Below are 13075 nucleotides of genomic sequence, written 5' to 3' on the forward strand. Positions count from 1 at the left end.
TCACTCGGGGACATTGAAAGTGTGGCTTCCCTGTTCAGTGTGGGGTTCGTGACAGGTCCTCCCCTCAAGACCTTTCTGTATTGAGGCTCAGGTGCCATTCTCCCCGGTCAGATTCTCAGAGGTCGTCAAACACGGCTGGGGGGCTTTTGTGAACAGCAATTTGGCAGGTTGTTCTAGGATTTTTTTTTTCTAAATCTTCACCCGAGGATATTTTTCCTTTTATCTTCAGATAGAGTGGGAGGGAGGGAGGGAGGGAGGGAGGGGGGGGGAGAAAGAGAGAGAGACATCGATGTGAGAGAGACACACTGACCTGCTGCCTCCCGCACGACCCCAACCAGGGCCCGGGACTGAGCCGCAACCCAGGTACGTGCCCTTGACCGGAACCGAACGTGTGACTCTGGTCCGTGGACTGACGCTCCAACCACTGAGCCAGACCAGCCAGGGCTAGTTCTAGGATCTGACCCCGTGAGTCCCCGGGTGGGATCGTTCATAGGAAAGCCCGGTGAATGCCCAACCGCCTTCACAGAGATGAGGCGGCAGGCTCGGTTCCGAGTGTGCGTCCCCGCGTCCCCACAAGCAGCCCTGGAGGGTGGTGAACCTGGGCACATGCGGGAGCTGCTCTGTGACCAGAGTCCAGAAAACCTGGATGGCGTTAAACCGCCCGGAGGTGCCTGTTACAGTGCTCACTGAGAAAGGGACAAAACTGTGCTTGCATCTCTGTAAACGGTGTACGTTTTCGGAAAACGTGCCCAGAGGGAAGAGCCGGGAGCCTGCCCGGTGAGATGCTGCGACGGAGATGGACCTACCGTGAGCGGAGCCGTTGCTCCTTGTCCTCATTTCCCAGGTCTTCTGGCATGGACGTGAATATTTTCCTAGGCCTGTCTGTCAGGTGCCAGAGCCTGTGACCCTGTGAGTCTCTCGTCGATGTCTCCCGAGTGAGCTCTACTTTAGAGCAGGTTAGACTTGGAGGAGAACCGAGAAGATAGTACAGAGTTTCCACGTACCCTGTCCCCGTTCCTCCTGTTGTTATTATCTTACATCCCTATGGTTTTGTTTTTTAAATTTTTCCTTTATTGATTTTAGAGAGAGAGGAAGGGAGAGGGAGAGAGAACTGGAAACATCGATGAGAGAGAACATCGATTGGCCACCTCCCGCATGCCCCCCACTGGGGATCGGGCCCACAACCTGGGCATGTGTCCTGACTGGTAATTGAACCGGTGACCTCTTGGTGCAGGGTCGATGCTCAACCACTGAGCCACACCGGCCGGACATCACTGTGGTTTTAATGAACCAATATTTGCTCATGAGTAAGTAAAATCCGTACTTTATTTAGATTTCCTTAGTTTTTTTTTACCTAATGCCCTTTTTCTGTTCGGGGATCCCATCCAGGGTAACATATTACATTTAGCTGTTATGTCCATAAATTAATTTTTAATTGGAAAAATTAAACTTTATTTTAAAAGCCTCCTAAACCTATTAACTGTCCATTTTCCCCTTGGTCTCTTGTTGACAAGGAACAAGCCTTATATTAGCTGTGGTCCTTATGGCTCCTAGCAGGGCACCCTGCACGCTTACTGAGGAGGAATCTGCTGCTCGGCCCTGGCTGCTGTGGCTCAGTTGGCTGGGCGTCATCCCGTCACCGGAAGGTTACTGGTTCGATTCCTGGTCAGGGCACAGGCCTGGGGTTGTGGGCTCCATCCTCAGTAGGGGTGTGCAGGAGGCACCGATAGATGTTTCTCTCTCTCCCTTCCTCTCTCTCTAAAATCAATAAAAACATTTTTTAACAAGACTCTGCTGCTCGGTCTCCGGCTGGAGCAGAAGGGAGGGAGGAGAGGAAAGGAGGGAAAGGACAAAAGGAAGCCCCGACCTACACGTAATTGGGAGCCTCGGCTTTGAGGGGCCTTGGTTTCTGTTGCAACTTCATGTAACGAGTTCCCCTGACGCTTGTGTCTCCCAGGTTGGAGATTGCAACCCTGAGTCGGGCAGACTCGGAGCTGGAGGCTTGTCGGACCCAGATCAGCAAGGACGTCATCGCCCTTCTCCTGAGGGATCTGACCAGCAGGGGCCACCTCTCCCCTCAGGTAGAGAGGAGGATGAGCGCTGTTTGCAAAGAGCAGTTTCTGATGCTGGAGAAAGAAATACAAGAGGAGTGTGACCGGAAGATGGTGGCACTGACGGCTGAGTGTGACCTGGAAACGAGGAAGAAGACGGAAAACCAGTACCAGAAGGAGGTGGCGGTGATGGAGGAGGTGGAGGAGCTGCTGAAACGTGTCAGCGAGAGGGTGAGGCAGCTCTGGAGGAAGGCTCTGCTGCCTCTCCTTCCTCTTGGGGATTCATCATTGGTCCATCCAGCTCTCCTTCTACACCTTTATTCGTCCGTCCATCCATCCGTCCATCCATCCATCCATCCGTCCGTCCATCCGTCCGTCCGTCCATCCATCCATCCATCCATCCATCTATATATCCATCCATCCATCCATCCATATATCCATCCATCCATCCATCCATCCATCCATCCATCCATCCATATATCCATCCACCCATCCATCCATCCATATATCCATCCATCCATCTATCCATCCGTCCATCCATTCATCCATCCATCCATCCATATATCCATCCATCCATCCATATATCCATCCATCCATCCATCCATCCATCCATCCATCCATTCATCCATCCATCCATATATCCATCCATCCGTCCGTTTGTCCGTCCATCCATCCATCCATATATCCATCTATATATCCATCCATCCATCCATCCATCCATCCATCCATATATCCATCCATCCATCTATCCATCCGTCCATCCATCCATCCGTCCATCCATCCATCCATATATCCATCCATCCATTTATCCGTCCGTCCATCCATCCATCCATCCATCCATCCATCCATCCATATATCCATCCATCCATATATCCATCCATCCATCCATCCATCCACCCATCCATCCATCCATATATCCATCCATCCATCCATCCATCCATTCATCCATCCATCCATCCATCCATCCATCCATCCATCCATCTATCCATCCATGCATCCATCCATCCATATATCCATCCATCCATCCATATATCCATCCATGCATCTATCCATTCGTCCATCCATTCATCCATCCATCTATCCATATATCCATCCATCTATCCATCCATGCATCCATCCATCCATATATCCATTCATCCATCCATCCATCCATCTATCCATCCATCCATCCATCCATTCATCCATCCATCCATATATCCATCCATCCGTCCGTTTGTCCGTCCATCTATCCATCCATCCATCCGTTCATCCATCCATCTATCCATCCATCCATTCGTTTGTCCATCCATATATCTATCCATCCTTCCACCCCATTATCCATCCACTCATTCGTCCATTTATCTCTCCATCTACACATCCATCTACCCATCCATCCTCCTGTCCACCTACACCTCCATTCATCTATCCATCCACTTATTTACCCACCACCCATCCATCCATCCATCTATTCATCCGATTCGTCTTTCTATCCATCCATCCACCTATCCATCTGTCCACCTGCCTGTCTACACATCCACCTATTTATCCTTCCCACACACTCAGCCCCCTGCCCCCAGAACTCATTTAGAAAGCATTTGTCAATAATGTACTGGGCTAGGCCGTGAGGGTACAGAGAAAAATGAGACATGGGTTTCACATTCAGAAAGTCCACGGTTAAAGGAGGGTCCTCACACGTACAGAATGTGAAGCATGTGACATCGTTCAGCTGTGAGGGCAGAGCGATGCTCACGGTGCCGTGGGAGGTCCTGGGGGAGCAGGAAGACTCTTCACGGGGTCACGTCTACAGAGGGGTCGTGCCGCCAGTGTGCGCGTGTCCTCCGATGGCAGTCACGGGGGCAGCGCTCGCTCCAGCGCAGGCTCGGGGGTCCGACAGCCTGGGACCCCACTCCAGCACATGCTGGCTCTGCGCCTGTGATGGAGCTCAGGGTGCGCCCGCCCGCCAGGCTGGGAGAAGTGAAGTGGGGGAGCAGCGCTGGGCGAGGCCCGGGAGGCTGCCCGTGCCCAGGGCAGTTCTGACAGCTGGCCCCTGGGCCCCCAGGCCTGGCCTCTGCCGGTGGCGGCCAACCCTCGTGTTCTGAGAGGTGTGTCCGCCGCTGTCTTGACAGGAACCGTGCTGGGGTTCTCAGGGGCACCCTAAGTAAATAAGTTGCTGGGCCAGACGCTGAACAAATTGGAGAGTCAGTGAAAAGAGCTGGGAAGATGGAAATGAGTATTTCGCCTCCATCGACTTGTGGGTGGTTGGAAGTGGAGGCAGCAGGTCTGTGACTCGGGGTCCTGGGGAGATGGCGACCGGGCACTGAGCACAGAGCGCGGGCGGCTGGAGAACCCTCTGACCTGCTTAGCTGCAGGGGGTTCAGCCCTTGCCGGAGCCATCAGCACCCCGCTGCCTTCCTGGGTCCCTGCTCAGCCGCATCACATCCGGGGTCCCAGCACCACCGGAGAGCACATCCCTCGACCTTGCCCCTCGACCCCTGGGATTGTTGGGCCCTCCACCTCTGGGACAGGTACACTGTCCCTCACTTTGCTCCACCGACATGCCGCACTCTCCAGTGTCTGTGTGGTTTCCGAACCTGGCACCGGAAGATTGGATTTCAACTTCATCCCGCCTCCCCTGAGCAGGGGAGACACGGGGAAGACCCTTAGCTCCTCCGAGCTACTGTCTTTCCACCCAGAGAGCGTGTGCTTGGTTTCTTTCGGCTGTGTGCCAAATCACCACACACTTAGTAACTTAAAACAACACCCATTGGCATCTCAAGTGCCTGTGGTTGGGGGTCTGGGCCTGGTCTGGCTGGGTGCAGGCACTGTGCGGGGTGCTCTGTGTGGGGTGCTCTGTGCGGGGTACTCTGTGCAGGGTGCTCTGTGCGGGGTGCTCTGTGCGGGGTGCTCTGTGCAGGGTGCTCTGTGCGGGCTGCACTGTGCACTATGCGGGGTGGTCTGTGTCAGGTCTCACCAGCTTGCACTTAAGGTCCCGGCTGGGCTGCCTTCTCCTTGGAGCTGGGTCCGGGTTGCTGGCAGAATCCACTTTCTTGCAGCTGTAGGAGTGAGGCCCTCAGCTCCTGCAGGCTTCTCTTCCCCACAGAAGTTCACGGCATGACCGCTTGCCCCTGAAGGCCTGCAGAAGGAGTCTCTCCCTTAGGAAGGGCCTGGTCCCTCTTTCCAGGACTCTTATCTCATTAGGTCAGGCCCACCCAGGCTAATCTCCTTTCTGGTTAACTCAGAGTCCACAGGTTGGGGACCATCCTTACATCATGAAGACCCTGTCCACTTTGCCATATAATAACCTGGTCTCAGGAGTGACAGTCCCATCACGTTCAGAGTTTATGTGTATGTGTGTGTGCCATGTGCATGTGTGTGTGCATGGTGGATGGCTGCATGCATGCATGTCTGCTGTGTGTGCATGTGTGTGTGTGCTTTGTGCATGTGTGTGCACGGTGGGTGGCTGTGTGCATGCATGTCTGCTGTGTGCGTGTGTGTGTGCTTTGTGCATGTGTGCATTTTGGGTGGCTACGTGCATGCATATCTGCTGTGCGTGTGTGCGTGCGCTATGTGCACGTGTGTGTGCACAGTGGGTGGCTGTGTGCATGCATGTCTGCTGTGTGCGTGTGTGTGCTTTGTGCATGTGTGTGCACGGTGGTTGGCTGTGCATGCATGTCTGCTGTGTGCGTGTGTGTGCTTTGTGCATGTGTGTGCATTTTGGTTGACTGCATGCATGCATGTCTGCTGTGTGTGTGTGCTTTGTGCATGAGTGTGCACGGTGGGTGGCTGTGTGCATGCATGTCTGCTGTGTGCGTGTGTGTGCTTTGTGCATGTGTGTGCATTTTGGGTGGCTGCGTGCATGCATATCTGCTGTGCGTGTGTGTGTGCGCTATGTGCACGTGTGTGTGCACAGTGGGTGGCTGTGTGCATGCATGTCTGCTGTGTGTGCATGTGTGTGCGTGCCTGTGCCTGTGCGTGTCTGTGTAGCGAATCAGCCTCATGTCCGCCTCCTCTCTCCGCAGTCCGCCGTGGAGTGCAGGAGCCTCCTGCGGACCCTGCACGGCCTGGAGCAGGAGAACCTGAGGAGGACGCTCGCCCTGCAGCAGGAGGAGGACTTCGCCAAGGCTCACAGGCAGCTGGCCGTCTTCCAGAGAAACGAGCTGCACGGCATCTTTTTTGCCCAGATAAAAAGTGCCATCTTCAAAGGAGACCTGAGGCCAGACGCAGCTAAGATGCTGCTGCAAGATTACGCTAGGATACAGGTAACGCTGTGACCAGGCTCGCGCTGAGGGCAGAGCCCTTTCCCGGGCCGGCTGGTGAACCTCTGAGCCAAGCCCCGCTCTCCCTCCGCGTGCAGATGAGGGGCCCGCTGCCGCCTCCTGCCCTCTGACTGCATGAGCGCGGAGAGCAGGCCGCTGGGGGCCGGACCACAGGCCGGGGACTCGGGCCGACCTGAGCTGCAGTTCCAGTCCCACCCCACCTGTGTCAGTTTAAGCAAGTGGCCCAGCTTCTCTGAGCCTCAGTGTTCTCATCTGTAAAATGGGGCAATAGAGTACCTGCATTCACAGAGGAGAGACCAAGGTTCAGCGAGCTGATTCAGGAAAGCCAGTGTGCGGCACATATGTTTAAAATAATATAAATACATATGCATAAGCGTGTGTGTGTGTGTGTGTGTGTGTAGGATTTGCAGTCTGTGCCCAGACGTGCCTGGGGGAATCCGTCTGTTTTTGCATATAAGCTGGAGTGTGAGTGTCCTGCATGCACAGCAGATAAACCCTAGATGACGTGAAGATAGTTCCTCTGAGACTGTCAACATCACTGTGGAATTTTTTTTTTTTTTTTATCCTCACCCGAGGATATGTTTTCATTTTTTGTACAGATAGAGTGGGAGGGAGAGAGAGGAAGGGAGAGAGAGTGAGAACCATCGACGTGAAGGGACACATCGAGTGGCTGCCACCCGCACAATCAACCAGGGCCGGGGACAAACTGCAACCGAAGTACGTGCCCTTAGCGGGAACCGAACCCGGGTCTCTCCAGACCGCAGGCCGACGCTCTAACCGCTGAGCCAAACTGGCCAGGGCCACTGTGGAATTTCTCATGGGGCCGGCATGAGGTACGTAATGAGCACGTGTATGCACACACACCCGTGCACGCACATGCGCACACACTCACTGAAATCACTGCGGTCAGCACCAGCTGTCTGGCCTGGTGCAAGCCCCATGAGTGAGGGCTACGGCAGAGCAGGACGGTGCAGGGGAGACTGAGCGACCAGCTGAGCCTGTGGGAAGACAGGGCCACTCCCAGAAGGCACTGGGACGTGAAAGACACAAACCAGCCTCCTCATTATGCTCAGGTTTTCCCACCAGACTGTCAGAGTGAATGCAGGGTGAATTCCATCCTGCCCCTCGATAGGTCTGACCCCACAGCGTCACTCGGATGGGAACACGTCTCGCTGTCCCTTTCTGCTCATGGAGCCGTGGCTCATGCTGGAGGCTGGGGCAGCCAAGCTGGGCAGGGGTCCCAGAAGTCACCATCGTGGTGGTCACGGTGCCACCGCACAGCTGCGAGAGTGCTTGAGGAGGTGACTGAGTTTCCTCGTGTGGTGGCCCGGGCACCAGTCCACGTGGGTCCGGTTCCGTGGGGAACGGGTATGGATTCTGTTGCCAGGACCCTCAGGACGATGCTGGTACTGGGCCGTGTCTGATGACCACTCAGCGCCCTCTGCCTTGCCAGTGTCCTCAGGTGCCTTTGTGTGGAAAGGACACTGTCCACGGCCCAGATGTGTGTCGTGGAACAAAGTTCTGGTCTTTTCGGTAGCTCATGAATGGACCGTTTCCACAGACGGGAAAGCCGGCAGAGCCGGCAGCGGGGCAATGACCACGGAGGCCGTAGTGCCCGCTGACCCGATGGCTGTGCCGCTGGCTGACGCTGCCCTGGGGCGGCCTGACCCCGAGGGCCACTGAGTTCAAATCCCTGCTCAGCCGTCCGCCAGCTGTGCCGCGGGGCCTCAGCCGCCTCCTCTGTGCAATGGGACACGAGTACTCTGTCCCTAGATGACGTTAGATCCGGTGAGAAGTGCCCCGGGCCCAGTGCACACCAGTGTGAGCCGGGTTGTCATGTTCCCTTGTGTCTAGTCGGGTTTTGTTCGTCTTGTGGATTGAGGACGAGTGCTTGCTGCTCTTTTTATTTTAAATCTCACCCGAAGATACCTTTTCATTTTTGTTCAGATAGAGTGGGAGGGAGAGAGAGAAACATCCACGTGAGAGAGACACATCGACTGGTTGCCTCTCGCACGACCCCAACCAGGGCCAGGACGAACCGCAACCGAGGGACAAGGCTAGAATCGAACCCGCGACTCATTGGTCCGCGGGCCGACGCTCTAACCGCTGAGCCAGACCGGCCAGCGCCTTGCTGCCCTTTCTGACTGTGCTCGTCTCCCCTGTGAGTGTGGGAGCCCTGGGGTCAGGGCGCGCGGCTGGTGGACCCAGAACTGCCCCGCCGTCCTGGTGCTGTGTTTTGGGAACTCCGCGGTGTGCGCCCGTGCGTGGGTGAAGGCGACTCCCTGGCTGAGGGGTTCACGCTCCGTCTGAGGGCAGTGACGGTGTTTGGATGGCTCGTCCCAGCGGGTCCGGGCCCTGTGCAGCGCCCTCGCTGCTGGTCCGTGTGTGGTCTTCTCAGCCTGTCACGGGAAATGTATTGTTTTAAATAATCTAGAAAGAATTTTGTCTAAGTTCTACTCAGGCATATTTTCTTGATTTTTTTTTTTTAACAGGAGGACGTAGAAGAGTTAATGGACTTTTTCCAGGCCAGTAAGAGGTACCATCTGAGTAAGAGATTCGGCCACAGGCAGTACCTGGTCCAGAACATACAGTCGTCAGAGACCCGTGTGCAGGGGCTTCTGAGCACGGCTGCTGCGCAGCTGACCCTCCTCATCCAGAAGCATGAGAGGTAGAGCCGGCTGTCCAGACGGCGCACCCGCCCCTGCCTCCCTCCCCCGCGGCCACCGTCCACTCACCAGGGTGCACCCGCCCCTGCCCCCCTCCCCCGTGGCCACCGTCCACTCACCAGGGTGCACCCACCCCTGCCTCCCCTCCCCCGCGGCCACCGTCCCCTCACCAGGGCGCGGCTGCTCCTGACTTAGTGTCTTAGGAAACACTCTGACTGAGACTCCGTGGCGCTGTAGCATTAAACACATACGTGATAGTCGAGACGGTCACGCAGTGAAACCCATGTGCCCGTCCTTCAACTTCAGCAGGTGCCAGCCCAGGGCCGTCCGGTGGGGCTGTCCATCTCCACCCTGGGTCCTTCTACGACAAATCCGGCACAGAAGTCGGTGGGGGAGGCTCGGGGGACTGTGCGGGGAGCCTTGTCCTCTGAGCCCTGGCACACGCTGGCTCTCGCGCTCACCGTGGGAAGGGGCTTGTCTCGGGTCCCCAGGGGTCTGTCTCAGCCCCGCGGGGTGCGGTGCAGCCAGGTAAACAGGTGGTGCCGCCGCCCCTGCTCGGCTGGCCTTTGGGGCACTTCTTCCTCGAAACGATGAACTGTATTCCTTTGAGCACAAGGAGCTCCGGGACGAAGATGGTGTCCTACGGGGCGGTGGTTTCGTGAATCGGTTCTACGAGGCAGTTGTGTTGGGACTTGGAAGCTCTGTGGCTCTATTTAGTGAGGGTTCTGGAGACGCAGACTACAGAGCACCCAAGGGTGCTCGTTAACGAGCTTGTCACTGCAGGTGACTTGACATTCCCGATGAAGTTTTACTCGCGTGGAAGAAACAGTTCCTCACGTTGAACTGAGCTGCCCGATGTACTGCTCTGAGCTACCTCTGAGTTTTTTTTATTGTGAATCCTCACCCGAGGATATTTTTCCATTGATTTTTAGAGAGAGTGGCAGGGAGGGAGAGACACACACACATCGACTGGTTGCCTCCTGCACACGCCCTGACTGGGGTCGGGGATCGAACCTGGAACCCAGGCACGTACCCTTGACCAGGAATCAAACCCGTGACCCTTCAGTTCGGGGGCTGATGCTGTCACTGCCAGGGCCTAGCTCTGATGTTTGAATCTGCTGTGAAAGGCAGGCACAGGCTTATTTCTACGCCATGTATCTACCATTCATTCACGCACCTCTTCATTCCTTCGAGAACTTTCCATGGAGCCCTGGCCGGCTTGGCTCAGCGGTGAGAGCCTCAGCCCGTGGACCAGAGAGTCGCGGGTTCAGTTCCAGTCAGGGGCACGTACCTTGGTGGCGGTTTTGTCCCTGGCCCCGGTCGGGGCCGTGCAGGAGGCAGTGGGTTGATGTGTCTCTCTCACATCAATGTTTCTCTCTCTCCCTCCCTCCCGCTCTGACTGAAGATAAATGGAGAAGTATCCTCCGGTGAGGATTTAAAAAGAAAAGAAGTTTCCATGGAGACCAGAGCCTGTCCCAAGCAGGCAGCCAGCCCCGGGGCGCAGACGAACTGGGACTAGTAGGTGGTCTTGGTAGTAACGAGTGTATCAGTCAGGACCCCAGGGAAACAAGACACACCTGAGGCTCATGCAGTTAAGGCGGCCGCGAGGTCCCACACCCTCCTGTCTGCAAACCGCAGGCCCAGGAAGGCCGGCGACGTCATTTAGTCTGGGTCCACAGGCCTGAGGGCAGGAGGAGCCAGAGGAGCTATCCCAGCGGAAGCAGCGAGGCCGGAGAAAAGGGCCAAGTCCTCTGTCCCCACCTCCGCTCAGGCCCTCACGGTCGGGGGAGGGCAGTCTGCTCCACTGAGTCCGCCATGCAAGTGCTGAACTCAGCCGGAAACACCCTCACAGACACCCCCCGACACCGTGTTCCCGGCACCAGCCAGTCAAGGTGACACAGGGTTCCCCTCACCAAGTGTTCCCTACATTCACCTCCTAGACCTTGCTCCTGCCGCTCATGTGACCAGGGATTCCTACCCCACCGCCTCCTCTCGGAAGATTCTGCCTGTAACACGGTGGCCCCTTGACTGTCACCTTCTCCCAGAAGTCTCACCCAATTCCTGTCCTCCCGGTTGCCCGCCGTCTGTTGGTCTGCAGCGATGCCGACCTGCCCGTCCTGTATTTCAGTCCTGCCTGGGCTGCCCCTCCCCTGCTCCCGCTTCAGGGTGACAGCTCTGGTCCAAACCAGGCGACGGTGAGTTTGGGAGGCGCTCACCCTCTGCCTTCTCTCCCTAGAGCCGGGTACTTGGATGAGGATCAGGCGGAGGTGCTGTTGGAACGGGCTCAGACAGAAGTCTTCTCCATCAAACAGAAGTTGGACAATGACCTAAAGCAGGAGAAGAAGAAGCTCCGTCAAAAACTAATAATTAAGAGAAGACGGGAGATGCTGCTCAAGGTGCGTAAGGAGTTACCCCTCGTATACTGTTCTGGACACCGCGACGCGCCGTGCCTGGCATTGCCGTCGGGAGCCGGGAGCCGCCTGGTGTGCGCAGGCGCCGGGCGGCCGTCTGGCTGACGGGTGGTGACTTTGGAATGCTGTGTCAGGTAGGGTCCTGCAGGCCCCGTCCAGCCTTGGCAGAGCAGAGGGTCGTGGTGGATTAGCAGTGTCTGCTCTGGTCAGGATTGGTGACCACTGTAACATTTATTGAGTGTCTTAGGGTCTTAGTTTGGGCTGCTTCAACACAATACCATAGACGTTGTAAGTGGCTTACAAACAGCAGAAATTTGTATCTCACAGTTCTGGAGGCTGGAAGCCAGAGACCAGGGTGCCAGTGTGGTGGGTTCTGATGAAAGCCCTCGTCTGGGCTGCAGAGGGCTGACTTCTCTGTGTCCTCCTGTGGTAGGTAGAAGGAGCTTGGAGCTCTGCGGGGTCTCTTATTTATTTATTTATTTTTTATCCTCACCCGAGGACATTTTTCCATTCTTTGTTCAGGTAGAGTGGGAGGGAGAGAGAGGAACAGAGAGAGAGAGAGAGAAACATCGATGTGAAGGGACACATCGAGTGGCTGCTACCCGCACAACCGACCAGGGTTGGGGACAAACTGCAATCGAGGTACGCGCCCTTAGCGGGAACCGAACCCGGGTCTCTCCGGACCGCAGGCCAACGCTCTAACCGCTGAGCCAAACCGGCCAGGGCCGGGGTCTCTTATTAAGAGCACTAGTCCCATCCACGAGGGCTCCACCCTCATGACCAAGCACCTCCAAAGACCCCCCCTCCAAACACCATCACTTGGGCATTAGGTTTCACAATGTTCGTATTTGGGGGACACAGACATTCAGATCACAGCATTAAGTCATGTGGTCAAGGTCAAATCCAGTAAGTGGCAGTCATGGGACTGAACCCACACCTGTCTCACCCCGAGCCCTGGCTTTATTCTTGACATTAACCTGCTCAGCCGTGTGCCCACCGCGTGAGATGAGACCCACGTGTAAACACATGCATGTACTTACTGTGCGCGCTTCATGCCGCATACAGCGCGCTCCAGAGGCAGAGAGGACGTTACGCTCTCTGCCGGGAAAGGCTTTGCCGAGCACGTCCTGGGGGACAGACGCCCAAAGCCTGCAGGGACGTTGCCGGCAGCGGGGAGCTGTCTTGTTTGCAGGTGAAGCGCTCAGGCGAGCGTGCCCTCCCGTGTCTGGATGAGAACGTGACGAGCCGGGGTGTGTGGAGGGATGAGGGCAGGGGCAGAGCAGGTGTGCCCAAGGGCAGGGTGCAGTGTGCCGGGGGCTGCCTTCATCCGAGGACAGTGGGGACGTTGAAGGGTTTTGCAGACTCAGGAGAGGCTCCAGTGCTTGGCCAGGTGAGATCTGAGGACCCGACTGAGACAGTGCCCTGAGCTGGGGGCAAGGACAAACTCAGAGGACACGGGGAAGGTACGGGATGACGCCCGGGTGCTGTCTGGTACCATTCAGAAGGGAGGGAAGGGGTGCACAGAAACTTCCGAACTTGATCGATAGAAACCCAGCTTTTCATGATCAAGTTGGGGGCCCAACAGGAAGCCAGGTTTTTCCCTTGACTGTTGAACCCAGCCCCATCCTCGGGCAGCACCGCGCCCATCTCCACGGCTAGCTAGTGCTCCCTTGCTGATGGTCAGGCCTGGT

General features: G+C 56.3%; 1 protein-coding gene across 1 annotated transcript in view; it reads left to right on the forward strand.

Annotated features, from left to right (window-relative positions):
- Positions 1 to 13075, forward strand: part of EVC2 (EvC ciliary complex subunit 2) — an 85520-nt gene that overhangs the window by 42708 nt on the left and 29737 nt on the right. The window contains exons 8-11 of the mRNA XM_036281223.1: positions 1958 to 2282; positions 6050 to 6289; positions 8800 to 8975; positions 11210 to 11369. Coding sequence (XP_036137116.1) covers positions 1958 to 2282; positions 6050 to 6289; positions 8800 to 8975; positions 11210 to 11369 — 901 coding nt within the window. The remainder of the gene's footprint in view (positions 1 to 1957; positions 2283 to 6049; positions 6290 to 8799; positions 8976 to 11209; positions 11370 to 13075) is intronic.

This window comes from Molossus molossus, unplaced genomic scaffold (assembly GCF_014108415.1).
Source record: "Molossus molossus isolate mMolMol1 unplaced genomic scaffold, mMolMol1.p scaffold_m16_p_1, whole genome shotgun sequence".
NCBI lineage: Eukaryota > Metazoa > Chordata > Mammalia > Chiroptera > Molossidae > Molossus > Molossus molossus.